Consider the following 14,168-nt stretch of genomic DNA (forward strand, 5'->3'; position numbering starts at 1 on the left):
TTCAGTCTCACAGCGTGACACCTTGAGCAAGTGTCTTCTACTATAGCCTCAGGCCAACCAAAGCTTTGTGAGTGGATTTCATAGACAGAAACTGAAAGAAGTCCGTTGTATATATGTATATATATATATATATGTGTGTGTGTGTGTATGTGTGTCTGTGTTTGTCCCTCCAACATCACTTGACAATCAATGCTGGTGTGTTTACATCTCCGTAATTTAGCAGTTCGGCAAAAGAGACTAATATAATAACTACTAGACTTACAAAGAATAAGTCCTGGGGTCAATTTGCTCGGTGAAAGGCCACAGTCAAATGACTGAAACAAGTAAAAGAGTAAAAGAGTAAAAGAGTAAAAGAGAGTATACATAAAAAAATCACTATGATTTTTAACACTAGAGTAAAGACCCCCCTCAGTCATGAATGACCTTGAGATTGCACCTAGAAAGTTCCCTCTGAGGCACAAGGCCAAGCAAGATTGTTTATAGAATGCCAGCAGCTACCCATGCATACCAGCCTCTCCTTTCTATGCCACTGATATTATCCAAGGGAAAGGTAAAGGCTGATACAGCTTGGCACCAGTGACATCACAACTCATTTCTACAGATGGGTGAACTGTAGAGCAACGTGAAATAAAGAGTTTTGCTCAAGAACACAACACACAGCTTGGTCTGGGATTCAAACTCACAACCTCGCAATTGTAAGCTCAATGCTCTAACCACTGAGCCATGTGCCTTCACATAATTCTTAACATTAACCGTTCAAATTTTTGTTAAAATTTTCTGTACAACATAACAATTTTTCTTAGCTACTAAATTTTATAAAACTGGATGATTAAATGCTACTAAAAAAATCAAAGGTGCAGGAGTGGCTGTGTGGTAAGTAGCTTGTTTAATAAGCACATGGTTCCAGGTTCAGTCCCATTGCGTGGCACCTTGGGCAAGTATCTTCTGCTATAGCCTCGGGCCAACCAATGCCTTGTGAGTGGATTTAGTAGACGGAAACTGAAAGAAGCCTGTCATATATATGTATATATATGTATGTATGTGTGTGTGTTTGTGTGTCTGTGTTTGTCCCCCTAGCTGGTGTGTTTATGTCCCCGTTACTTAGCGGTTCAGCAAAGGAGACCGATAGAATAAGTACTGGGCTTACAAAAAGAATAAGTCTCGGGGTCGAGTTGCTCGATTAGGGGCGGTGCTCCAGCATGGCCACAGTCAAATGACCGAAACAAGTAAAATAGTAAAATAGTAGTATGACTTACTTGGTATGTGCTGTCTGCTACTGTCTTCAGTTGAAAATCTGAAGTAGCGCCTTCGTAGTTGAAATTTTGGTTAAACTCTGTTTGGGATTCTTTCCTTAGTGATGCCACTTTTGAACTCTGACTGCTACAGGGGTGCTTTAGTATAGGTACAGGGACATCATATTCAGGACACATCAGCTCAGTGGCACACTCAGATTGTCTTTTGTCTCCGATGAATTCATTATTCGTATCTGTCCTGTAACCGTACTGAACCTCTCTTTGATTCTGTCTTTGAACAATGCAGACTATTATAGAGACTACAATAGCTGTAGATATTATCACAGCAGCTATTACGATTATTACTACTAAACTGATATGTATCATATCATCTGACTCAGTGTGTTGAGCTGTGTAAAGCTGAGAAGTGCTGTTGCTGACCGTTAGAGTCAGAAATACTGTGGTGGTTGCTGACAATACTGGAGTCCCACTGTCTCTGACCACAAACTGAAGGTCATATGACCCAGCATCATTTTGGTAAACTGGACGAGAGAAAGACAATACTCCAGTATAAGGATTAATAATGAATAACTGTTTGTGGTTTCCTCCTATTATTTCATATCTGAGGAAAGCATTCACATGGCTGTCTCTGTCAGAAGCTCTTAATGTTGTGACGTCATTGTTGCTTTGTGGTTCATAATGGATATCAAGATTGAAAGGGTTAACACTCGGAAATGTAAAATATGGAGCATTGTCGTTCTCATCCATAACTTCAATAATAACATTAGTGGTATTATTGAGCAACGGAATTCCACTATCTCTCACTAAAGCCTGGAATTCATAAATATTCTGCTTTTCGCGGTCCAGTGGCTGCAATGTTGAAATAAATCCAAAATTCGAAATCTTGAAAGGAACAACTTGATTCTTTTTACTGAATAAAGAATATATCAATTGACCTCCAAGTCCTAGATCAGGATCTGTAGCATTAATGAAACCAACAGGAAAATTTGGCTTTTCATTCTCATAAGTCAGAAATTTGAATGTATCTTTAGTGAATTGTGGCTTTTCATCATTGACATCCATCACTTGGATGGAAAATCTGCGTTGTGTTTTCATTGGTGGCGATGCTTTGTCCTTACAAGTAATGGTAAAATCAATATTGCTTTTTTCTTCTCTATCAATTCTATTCTTAACCAAAATCTTATATTTCTTTCTGCCCAGACTTTGAAGCAGTAATATATTATGGTGGAGGCTGCAGCTGACCTCACCATTTGACCCCACATCATTGTCTGTTATTTTCACATAAGCTATAAAACTTCCAACTTCGATGCCTTCAGAAATAGTAGCGACATTTCCTCGTGATTCTGAGATAAAGTTCATATCTATAACTGGAGCATTGTTCTTTTCACTGACCAAATTTACAATTACCATAGCAGTGGAACTTAATGGAGGATTGCCTCCATCTTTAGCTTCTATCTGAAGAATCTGTACTTGTTTTTGAGCCAAAGATGGTGTTTTAAGTAAGAAAATTTCTCCTGTCGACTTTTTTAATTCAAAACAAGTTTTGACAATATTTGCTGTTTTTGAACCAAAAAAATATGAAACTTTACCATTTTGCCCCAAATCATTATCTGTTGCTGATAGAATTACTATTGGAGTGTCTCTTCTATGTTTAGTACTAACAGACACATTATAAATATTCTGAGAGAAAACAGGTGGATTGTCATTTACATCCGTAACATTTATATGAACATTTAATACACTCTGCATTGGCGGATAGCCTTCATCTATGGCAATGATTTGTACCAAATATTTATCTTTTACTTCTCTGTCCAGTTTCTTCTCCAACATTATTTCTAATTTTGAAGAACCAAATCTTTTTTTGGTAACTGAAAGTGTAAAAGGTTCATTTGCATATTTCCGTAGCTGATAATTAATTTGGGAATTAATTGATGCCATATCTTTGTCAATTGCATTTGGAATAGATATTTTTGATCCTTTGCTGTCTCTTTCAGAAAATTTTATGTGAATCTCTTCACTTGGAAACTCTGGTTTGTTATCATTGATATCTTCAATAAACACTTTTATTTCTATTATTTTTATAAATGACTCCTTTTTCCGAACTGCAACTTCCACCATTTTGAAGCAATCTGTGTTGTATTTACAAAGAGATTCGGCATCTAATTCTTTAGCAGTGTACAGCGTTCCTGATTTCGAAACGTTAAACAACTCTGAGCCTCTGTCTGTACCTTGTTTTAATCGACTAAACCAGATTTGCTTTGTCTCTGACCTGGATAAGCTATCTAGGAACTGTGTGCTGTGTGCAATGTCTCCAACTTTACTATCTATATTTTGGTTTTCCTTTACTCTGAAGATCACCTCTGCACATATTAATGTGTACAGCAATGAAAAAAGCAGACCTGCTTCTAGAATCTCAATCATTTTTAATGGAAGTGACAGACAGCATCACAGTAAAATGTCTAAATGAATCCATCAACATTTAACCTGAAATTAATGAAAAATAAGATTTCAGAATTAATTATTTAAACAATTTTCAATAAACATGTCAAAATATGCAACAATAACTCAATCCAAATCTAGACTTTCATCAGAAAACTATAAAGAAAAAAGAAAAAATAGCTGTAATTTCTATGATTTCCTTCATCAGAAAAAAAAATAAATATCAAGAAAATAATTAAGAATTTCCAATAATGGTAAATTTTCATTTTTTTTTTATAATTGAACGTTATTTTTCTTTTTAAAATTTTGAAGTCTAGAATGTTTTGAAGTTAATATATCTCTTGATGCATTTGCATCAATACCTATTGATACATATTGTAGGATGGGCAACATGTTTGGTCATCTCTGATTTTTAAAATATTCTATAACATTAAAGATGTTGTTGATTATCTAAAAAAATTTTAATGATTATTTTGAGGGAGCGGCTTTTTAAGTTAGGTACAGGCTGTGGAAAAAGGGCTACAATAGCTCTGCATTATTGTAAAACCTAAATGAATAGAATTAATATCGAATATTGAATATTTGCAGCACAGTTGCAAAACTGTAAAAGCGAAAATACTATTACTTATAGTTCAATTTAATCTATTTAGGATCTTGCTGATTTGACAAGGTAGTTGTGTGCAAGGGCAGTTCTCATTGTTCACTTCCACTTAGCAATCCCTGATGCAGCTATGTGCCTCTTGACCCTACAAAAAACTGGTGACTCCTCAATGTGTCAATGTGCCACTTCTACCTTGTCCATCCGAATGTGAGTACCCTCACTTCCACTGTCAAAAAAAAAATAGGCGTAGGCATGACTGTGTGGCAAGAAGTTTGCTTTGCAATCATGTGGTTCCAGGTTCAGTCCATTGTGTGGCACCTTGGGCAAGTGCCTTCTATTATATCCTTGGGAAAAAACCCAAAGCTTTATGAGTGGATTTGTTAGATGGAAACTGAAAGAAACTCATCGTAAGTGTGTGAGTGTGTGTGTCTGTGTGTGTGTGTGTGTGTCTGTGTGTGTGTGTGTGTATGTCTGTGTGTGTGTTTGTGTGTATACCTATGTGTTTGTCTCTGTCTGTATTTGTTCCCCACCATCACAGCTTGAGAACTTGTGTTGGTATGTGTACATCCCTATAACTTACTGGTTCAGCAAAAGAGACCAATAAAATAAGTACTAGGCATAAAGAATTAGTCGTGGGTTCAATTTGTTTGACTAAAACCCTTCAAAGTGGTGCCCCAGCATGGCTGCAGTCAAATAACTGAAACAAGTAAAAGAAACAAGAATAAAAGTATATATTTATACTCTTACTCTCTTTACTCTTTTACTTGTTTCAGTCAGTTGACTGCGGCCATACTGGAGCACCGCCTTTAGTCGAGCAAATCGACCCCAGGACTTATTCTTTGTAAGCCCAGTACTTATTCTATCGGTCTCTTTTGCCGAACCGCTAAGTAACGGGGACGTAAACACACCAGCATCGGTTGTCAAGCAATGCTAGGGAGACAAACACAGACACACAAGCACACACACACATACATATATATATATATATATACATATATACGACAGGCTTCTTTCAGTTTCCGTCTACCAAATCCACTCACAAGGCTTTGGTCGGCCCGAGGCTATAATAGAAGACACTTGCCCAAGGTGCCATGCAGTGGGACTGAACCCGGAACCATGTAGTTGGTTAGCAAGCTACTTACCACACAGCCACTCCTGTGCCATTATATTTATAAAAACAAACAGTTCTCCCACCTATCTTACAATAAATATTTTCGGTAAGTTCAGTTTCTAAGCATAGCTAAAATTTCCAGTATCACTTTCTAGTTTAAATGATAAAAGATCTGAAGCTCTGAAAAACTGAGATTCCAATTTGAAAACACAAATTTTCTGATCTTGTTTATAAAAATTGATACCTATTATAGAACTACTAAGTAGCTATATACATTTAAGAAAAATAAAGATAAAAAATTTTGTCAGATGTTAGATAATCTAACTGATAAGAAAATATCTGTTTTTTTTTTTTTTTTTTCTATAAAGAAAAAATACATAAAAAACAACTTTTTCTTGTTGATAAAAAAAATAAAAACAAATACTGATATCAAAACAATTCCTATTTACCAAATGTAAATTCTTCCACTCTTCAGAAATCAAAATCAGAAATATTAAAACTAATTTCTAGATGAGTTTGTTTATGCATAGAATTGCTTGCATTTTTCTTCTTATTTTTTCTTTTCTTCTTAGACAAAACTAGACAGGATTATTGATATTGCATCTAAAGAGACAAGAAATTTCTCTCTTTAGCTGGCACCAGCCAACATAATCAATTACCTATAATCTTGATGTTGCAGAATTCCATGAAATACCGCTAGGAGATATAGATATCTGGTTTTCAGTGGAAATATTTGACAAACTTTAGTGTAAAGCAGATGCTTATTTTTGTATTATCTTTGTCTATACCCTAATTGATCGATAATGATGTGTGGAAAATATACTGACAGTAATACTGAAAACGCAGTTAGTTGATGATGTGCTAGAAATAGCAGTCAAGTCTTTCTTAAATCACACCCTCTTTTACTCTTTTACTCTTTTACTTGTTTCAGTCATTTGACTGCGGCCCTGCTAAAGCACCGCCTTTAGTCGAGCAACTCGACCCTGGGACTTATTCTTTTTGTAAGCCCAGTACTTATTCTATCAGTCTCTTTTTTCCGAACCGCTAAGTGACGGGGATGTAAACACACCAGCATCGGTTGTCAAGATATGGAACCCACAAGTGTGAACAAGAGAGACAGAGCAAGGCAGAAACAAGGAAAATGCCACTTATATTTGAACACTATACAAATATTCCTTTAAAAAAACATTTCTTTTAATTTTTCTAAATTTAATTATTTAATCGTTACAGTTGAAAAGGTCTCAAAATGACTGAAACCGGTACTGAAATGTTCTTTATAAAATTATTTTAGCATTTTCTATTCTGACTTATTTTTTCATATATATCAACTCGTGTGTTCCTTTTCATCCTTATACATATGTATATATATATATATATATATATACCTCATGGAGTGATGACCTTGCACTGCATAGTTAGGGGCTGCCCTTTGGCAAGACATAGTGCCTCTTCAGCCAACCTGCCGGGGACACTGCAGAGTGGATTGAGAAGAGATAACAGAAATAACAGAAGAGCTCAACTGAACCAACAGCACTATTTACATTGATGTTGAGTGGAGGAATTTTTAATCAGTGAATCTGGACTGATACACATTTATTAACCCCTACTACCCTGCTCCGTGCCACACACACACACACATACACTAAAAAAAAGACAAAATTGACATCAGGTGGATTTGAACTCAGGTTCAAATCCACCTGATGTCAATTTTGTCTTCTTTACAGTGTGTGTTTGACATGGAGCAGAATGGTCGGAGATTAACAAACGTGTACCAATCCAGATTGGCTGTGATTTCACTTTACTTGCTGAGTTTTCTCAATCACTGCATATATCCAAAGGTCTCGGTCTCTTGTCATTGCCTCTGTGAGACCCGACATTCGAAGGTTGTGCTATAGAACTATACCAGTTTATTGTAGATAAATTTTAACAGCAAAATCTTAAATGGACTCCACTAATGGTCACATGAACCCCCAAGGGCCAAATAGATCTCCAAAGGTCTTATGGGCCTTAATTGAGAGCCACTGCCTTATGGTATTCTTTTTAGCACTTTGTATTCTAAATTAAAATTTCACCTTCTATTACTGACTTCCATGTGGCAAAAGGAGCTTTTGGGACATGGTTAACAGTGATTGAGGTCCAATAACAGACAGTTTGACACTTCAGTATCACGTCCAGCAATATATATGATTGCAGGCCTTGCATGGAAACAGGAAAATAACAAAGAAAGATAAAAAAAATAAATAAATAAATAAATAAAAACTTGAGAAGGAGTAAGTTCTCTTTTTCTCTTTCTCTTTTCTCTTTTACTTGTTTCAGTCATTTGACTGCGGCCATGTTGGAGCACCGCCTTTAATCGAGCAGCTCGACCCCGGGACTTATTCTTTTGTAAGCCCAGTACTTATTCTATCAGTCTCTTTTGCTGAACCGCTAACTAACGGGGACATAAACACACCAGCATCGGTTGTCAAGCAATGCTAGGGGGACAAACACAGATACACAAACACACACATGCATATATATATATATATACATATATACGACAGGCTTCTCTCAGTTTCCGTCTACCAAATCCACTCACAAGGCTTTGGTCAACCCGAGGCTATAATAGAAGACACTTTCCCAAGGTGCCATGCAGTGGGACTAAACCTGGAGTCATGTGGTTGGTAAACAAGCTACTTACCACACAGCCACTCCTGCGCCTTTACACATGTAAAGTTAAATGTTTTATGTTGTTGTTGTTGTTGTCGTTGCTTGGTCCTACAAAAATTCTGGTCAAGTAGAACTATGATCAAAATGCTCCAACCATGATTATTATGTAGTTGAGGACCACCTGGTCTAGGGTTCAGTCCAACTGGGAGGTACCCTGGGAATGGTCTTCTACAATAGCCCCAGCCAACCAGAGATTTGCAAGTGAATTAAGCCACCAGAAACTATGCAAAACCATTCATATATATACTTTATTTCAAAGCAGCAGAAAATTCAACAAAACCTGTTACTCTGAGTTTCACGTTCCCGTTCGTTGGACAGTTTTTGCTAGAAAAAACTGTCCAAAGAACGGGAACATGAAACTCAGAGTAACAGGTTTTGTTGAATTTTCTGCTGCTTTGAATTAAAGCATATTACTCTACCCCTGGTATTTGAGTACTCTTTTTTCCACCTTGTTTCACATTTATGTGTTTACTCCGGTATATATATATATAAAGGATCACTCCATCAGTTATGACAATGTAGGTTCCAGCTGATACAATCAATAGATGCTCGTGAAATTAACGTGCAAGTGGCTGAGCACTCCACAGACACATGTACCCCTAACGTAGTTCTCAGGGATATTCAGCATGACACAAACTGTGACAAGGCCGGCCCTTTGAAATACAGGTACAACTCATTTTTGCCAGCTGAGTGGACTGGAGCAACATGAAATAAAGTGTCTTGCTCAAGGACACTATGCATCGCCGGGAATTGAACTCCTGACCTTACGATCATGAGCCTAATGCCCAAACCACTAAGCCACGCACCTTCACGATATATATACATATAGATACAGACATAGATAAATGTATATGTGTGTGTGTGTGTGTGGTATTTTGGCTTGTATGTATGTGGGCATGTATGTATGTATGCATGTATGTATACCGTGTGTACCATTGGCGATTTTTTTTCCTCTGTCTTCCCCTCTCTGGATCTTTCCTTCTCCTATGTTTCCAACGAAGAGCTCCGCTCGAAACGTTAAACCCTCCTTCTTTCCTTCTTTCCTGAGTGTCTAATAATACTATATTTGTTCCACGTCCTCGCGTTGTTGTGTTTTTTTGTGCTTTCTTGTTTGGATTAACTTTATATACATATATGCATGTATGCACATATATGTTCTCTTTGTTTACAGTCTGCACTGAGCTAAGTGATAGACAACACTGTTTGTTGACATTTCTCAAACAGCAAGTAGCCCAGCAGCTCTGCACTTTCAAAGATATACGGAATAAATATTTCATTACTTGATAAAAAGTAAGAGTTAGCAACATGAAAGACAGCCAGACATAAAACAATGTCTCAATAATATGTATTCATCTAACCCATGCTAACATGAAAAAATGAATGTAAAATGAATGAAAGGGGATTCAGAATTATTGTACAAATTGTCACGTTTTTTTCTTTTAAGATGGTAATGTATAGTGGAGGCGCAATGGTCCAGTGGTTAGGGCAGCGGACTCGCGGTTATAGGATCGCGGTTTCAATTCCCAGACCGGGCGTTGTGAGTGTTTATTGAGCGAAAACACCTAAAGCTCCACGTGGCTCCAGCAGGGGATGGTGGTGATCCCTGCTGTACTCTTTCACCACAACTTTCTCTCACTCTTACTTCCTGTTTCTGTTGTACCTGTATTTCAAAGGGCCGGCCTTGTCACTCTCCGTGTCATGCTGAATATCCCCGAGAACTACGTTAAGGGTACACGTGTCTGTGGAGTGCTCAGCCACTTACACGTTAATTTCACAAGCAGGCTGTTCCGTTGATTCGGATCAACCGGAACCCTCGTCGTCGTAACTGACGGAGTGCTTCTATCAAGGTAATGTATAGCTTGAAGAAAATTTAGCTGCTTTTTCTAGCATGATGAGTATTTATTGATCCAAGAATGTTTTTGTAATCTACTTTTCCATTCTCCAACTTAATACATTTGGTGACAATGCTGATTTTTTTACTACCTTTATATATAAAGACATATATATAAGAGAGAAGCTTCTAATAATTTGCTCTACCTGCTAGAAAGAGCAGCCACATTCCCCAGAATTTGTATTTGAATATCCTAAAAAGGAAGGACACATTACATAGTGTAATACTAGATAGATATATCATGTCTGAAAATAAGGAGATATGGGCATGGGAGGAAAGGTATTGATTATATATGAGCTTAAGCAGAGTAGAGCTGATGCTAAACAATAATAACAAATGGATTTGTCAAAGAAATCAATATTTCAAATGAGTTACTTGTGAAATAAAAATATTATTTCAAGTGCCATTTATTTCAAATTTATTAGAAAAAAAAATGTAAAACCCACAACATTTCAAATATTTTATTTTGTCAAAAAATATGTTTCATCCTTTAAATACAGCTGGTTATTTGATTGACTGGCCAATTGATAATTCATCAAATACAAGCAATACATGTGTTTAATATTAGCTGTTTGTTGTATAGTTGGCATGGCATCCACTCAGGAACTAAATGTGTAATTGATACTGGATTATTGAGAATTGTAGAGGAGGAGAAATAGTGGAGTGTTTTATGGTATTTTATGAAAGTCTTTATGTCCTAAATTTTAATCCTAGTCTGGTTGATTTAACTGATTGGCTCTCTCTAGGGTTGTTAAAATATATATTAGTATATATTCATCTATCAGTGTGACAGACAGTGCTCTGAGCTGACAATAGTGTTTTTACCCTTTTTTGTCTTAAGTAAGAATTTTTCTCCCCAACAAACTGCAGTTTTGAATTGGTCAGAAGATTGTATTCAATTGTCATTGCTTCATGTACCTCCTCACATATATGTTCACTGACACTATCGACTGATCTGTCCAGGTTAGGCATCCCTCCACTATCAATGGTGTTGCTGTTCCTGCTGCCTAGTGCACGGTTGAATGCACCCATCCATATCTAAGAATTGGGTTCATTACAGGTACGACCTGGCTTCTCTGTCATGCTAGTGTAGATCAAATTGGGAAGCTGGGGGAGACTTCAAATTATGACACTCCACTATGGCACTGCATGTGGCAGTATGCCATTCATATCCAGTTTTAGGTGTAGGAGTGGCTGTGTGGTAAGTAGCTTGCTTACCAACCACATGGTTTCGGGTTCAGTCCCATTGCATGGCACCTTGGACAAGTGTCTTCTACTATAGCCTCAGGCCGACCAAAGCCTTGTGAGTGGATTAGGTAGATGGAAACTGAAAGAAGCCTATTGTATATATGTATATATATGTATATGTATGTGTATGTGTATGTTTGTGTCTGTGTTTGTGCCCCCAACATCGTTTTGACAACCGATGCTGGCGTGTTTACGTCCCCATAACTTAGCAGTTTGGCAAAAAGAAACCGATAGAATGAGTACTAGGCTTACAAAGAATATGTCCTGGGTTTCGATTTGCTTGACTAAAGGTGGTGCTCCAGCATGGCCACAGTCAAATGACTAAAACAAGTAAAAGAGTAAAAGAGTAAAGAGAATTGCAGAATATGCAGGAATTCTGTTGCCTCTCATCCACTGTCGAAAACATTGAGAGAATATAGCAGGAATGAGTAAGGATGTATAAAGTATACACACAGAAATCGGATTTTGCATGCAGCATTGCTAACCTTAATCAAATTTCTACTAAAGATTATTTGGTGTTGATAGTTTGTTGATAAATTAATGTTGATTAGATTTAGAAACTTGTTTGCTATATTAGTTCTTATGCTCACACTATACACAAATATTGTTACAATTTTTAAAATAGGCATAGAAATTTCGCGTATGGAAAAATTTCATGTATGAGGAGCAAAATTTAAAATGCATGGTGGTGACAGTGTCAATAGAATATAAAATTAGAACTGTGTATAGTATGCAAGGGTGATAATAAAGAGTTAAACATGGAAAATCAGAAAGGAAACAGATAACAACAAATATTTCTGCGATATCCAACAATTTTCAGCAATTTCTAGAAGCTTATGGTATTATTTGTTTGGCATTTTATAATGATAATAAACAGTTAGAGGTGTGTTAACAAGTTGATGACAGTTTAAATCTTAAATTCAGAGCTCGGAATTTTGGAACAAGATAAGTAATTTCTCAGTTATACATAACAAGCAACCCAATTGCAACTGAAAATTTTGTTTACAATGAATTAAATTGAACAAAATGCTAGCCTTATGGTTAAAACTTATATTTTTGTAGAATAATTTGTATAAAGTTTGGGTAAAAGTTGTATTTGTTTGTTTCTTAATTCAAAGTAATATCTGAAAATTAATAATAGTAAGACTAGTATCTACTGTTAGAACTACTAGATCTTTCCTAAATCTATCAAGCTTAAATCAAATTAGATTTTGTGAGACTTTTAGTCCATCGTCTCTATAAATTCCTCCTCTTTTTGCCAGTAATCTTTTATTAACCAAGGGGATAGAGAGAACACCCTGACGTTTCACACAATTCAATTCCATCACTTGCCAACAGTATTGTAAATTTACCCTTTTTGATATTGCTTATTTTTATTCTTCTTTCACTAAAACTTTTCTTGAAATATTGGCTTTTGCGAATATGATCATATGGATTAGCAAATCATAAACTAGTATAATTATGTTTGTAAGAAATCATTTGGACTCTTTTGATAATCCAACTGGGGTAAAAATTAGAACATTTGATTCATTCATTGAGGTCAAATGATTGGATTCAATTGCATAAAATGAAAGGAATTTTTATCCAAGATCTTTTTGCATTAAAGATTTTCTTCAATACAAGGAGGGGTCTGAAAAAGAAATGATGAACTAACTGTGAAATATGAGAGGAAAAGAACTAAATATGAATTAGAAAGATCTAATAATGTTATTTGTTTAAGCATATTTATTACAATAGATAACAATCTTATTATAGTTAAATATTTCAGACATTACTTTGATTTTAAAGACAAAATCAGCTTTTAAAAAACCTGCAAGAATTTATACCATATAAATAAAAGTTCCAACAACCCAAAATAATTTTATGTAACTTTGTTTCCTTACATGAGCAAGTGCATATCAACCTTATTTTCAGATAAAATCACATTACTGCTATGCAATTCTTTAGAACTTTAGGTTCTCAGAGAAAATAAAATAGCAGCATTCATCTGATATTCCAATGTGTAAAGCTAGGAAATGGAAAATTATGCACTACAGCCCTGTATATAATGTAACTGTGAGAACAAAGGAAGTAGAAGAATGCCTTAATTTAATCTCTCTTCACTTTTCAGTGAACTTCAGATACCAGAAAATCCTTAACAGAAACTTGAAGTAAGTTAGATTTGTTGTTAACTTTAAAACTTAGCAAGTTCAATGAGAGATTGTAATTCTAAATGACATTTTAATATAATTATGAAAGGCACTGGCAAATGTGGCTTCATCCAAACATAAGTCTGATATGCACTTGCTGATGTTTTAAAATAAATTACATAAGACTACACATGTATGTGTGTACGTGTCTCTCTCACCCCCACTCTCTCTCTCTCTCCCCCCCGTCTTGATCTCCTCCTCTCTATCTGTCTATCAATCTCACTCACTTTCACTCCCCTCTCTCTCGTGTATATATGTGAGTGTGCGTGTGCGTATGTGTGTGTGTGTATGCATGTATCAGTATGCCATTGCATTTATATATGTGTATATATATCTGTATATGTAAGTGATGCATTTACACCTTCATATATAACAAATGTATATAAACTTTGGATCTATGCTTATTGTATATGTATGTCTACAAGAGTTGCTTTTGCAAAATGAATACCTTATGTAGTGGCTTTCTACAATATATTCTGTAAGACATACAGAACGCTACTCTGAACTAATACCTCTTCCATCACTAATAACAAAGTACATGTGTGTGTGATATATATATGATGTATTTTTATATATATATATATATATATATAGGAGTGGCTGTGTGGTAAGTAGCTTGCTAACCAACCACATGGTTCCGGGTTCAGTCCCACTGCGTGGCATCTTGAGCAAGTGTCTTCTGCTATAGCCCCGGGCCGACCAATGCCTTGTGAGTGGATTTGGTAGA

General features: G+C 36.0%; 1 protein-coding gene across 5 annotated transcripts in view; it reads right to left on the minus strand.

Annotated features, from left to right (window-relative positions):
• Positions 1-14,168, minus strand: part of LOC115219539 (protocadherin-18-like) — a 254,770-nt gene that overhangs the window by 68,045 nt on the left and 172,557 nt on the right. For 4 of the 5 annotated variants that reach the window (XM_036509210.1, XM_036509209.1, XM_029789703.2 and 1 more), the window contains exon 2: positions 1,257-3,737. The exons of the other annotated variant lie outside the window; for it this stretch is intronic. In XM_036509210.1, coding sequence (XP_036365103.1) covers positions 1,257-3,674 — 2,418 coding nt within the window. In that variant the 5' untranslated portion in view covers positions 3,675-3,737. The remainder of the gene's footprint in view (positions 1-1,256; positions 3,738-14,168) is intronic. 5 annotated transcript variants of the gene reach the window in all.

Source organism: Octopus sinensis, linkage group LG14, assembly GCF_006345805.1.
Source record: "Octopus sinensis linkage group LG14, ASM634580v1, whole genome shotgun sequence".
NCBI classification, from domain to species: domain Eukaryota; kingdom Metazoa; phylum Mollusca; class Cephalopoda; order Octopoda; family Octopodidae; genus Octopus; species Octopus sinensis.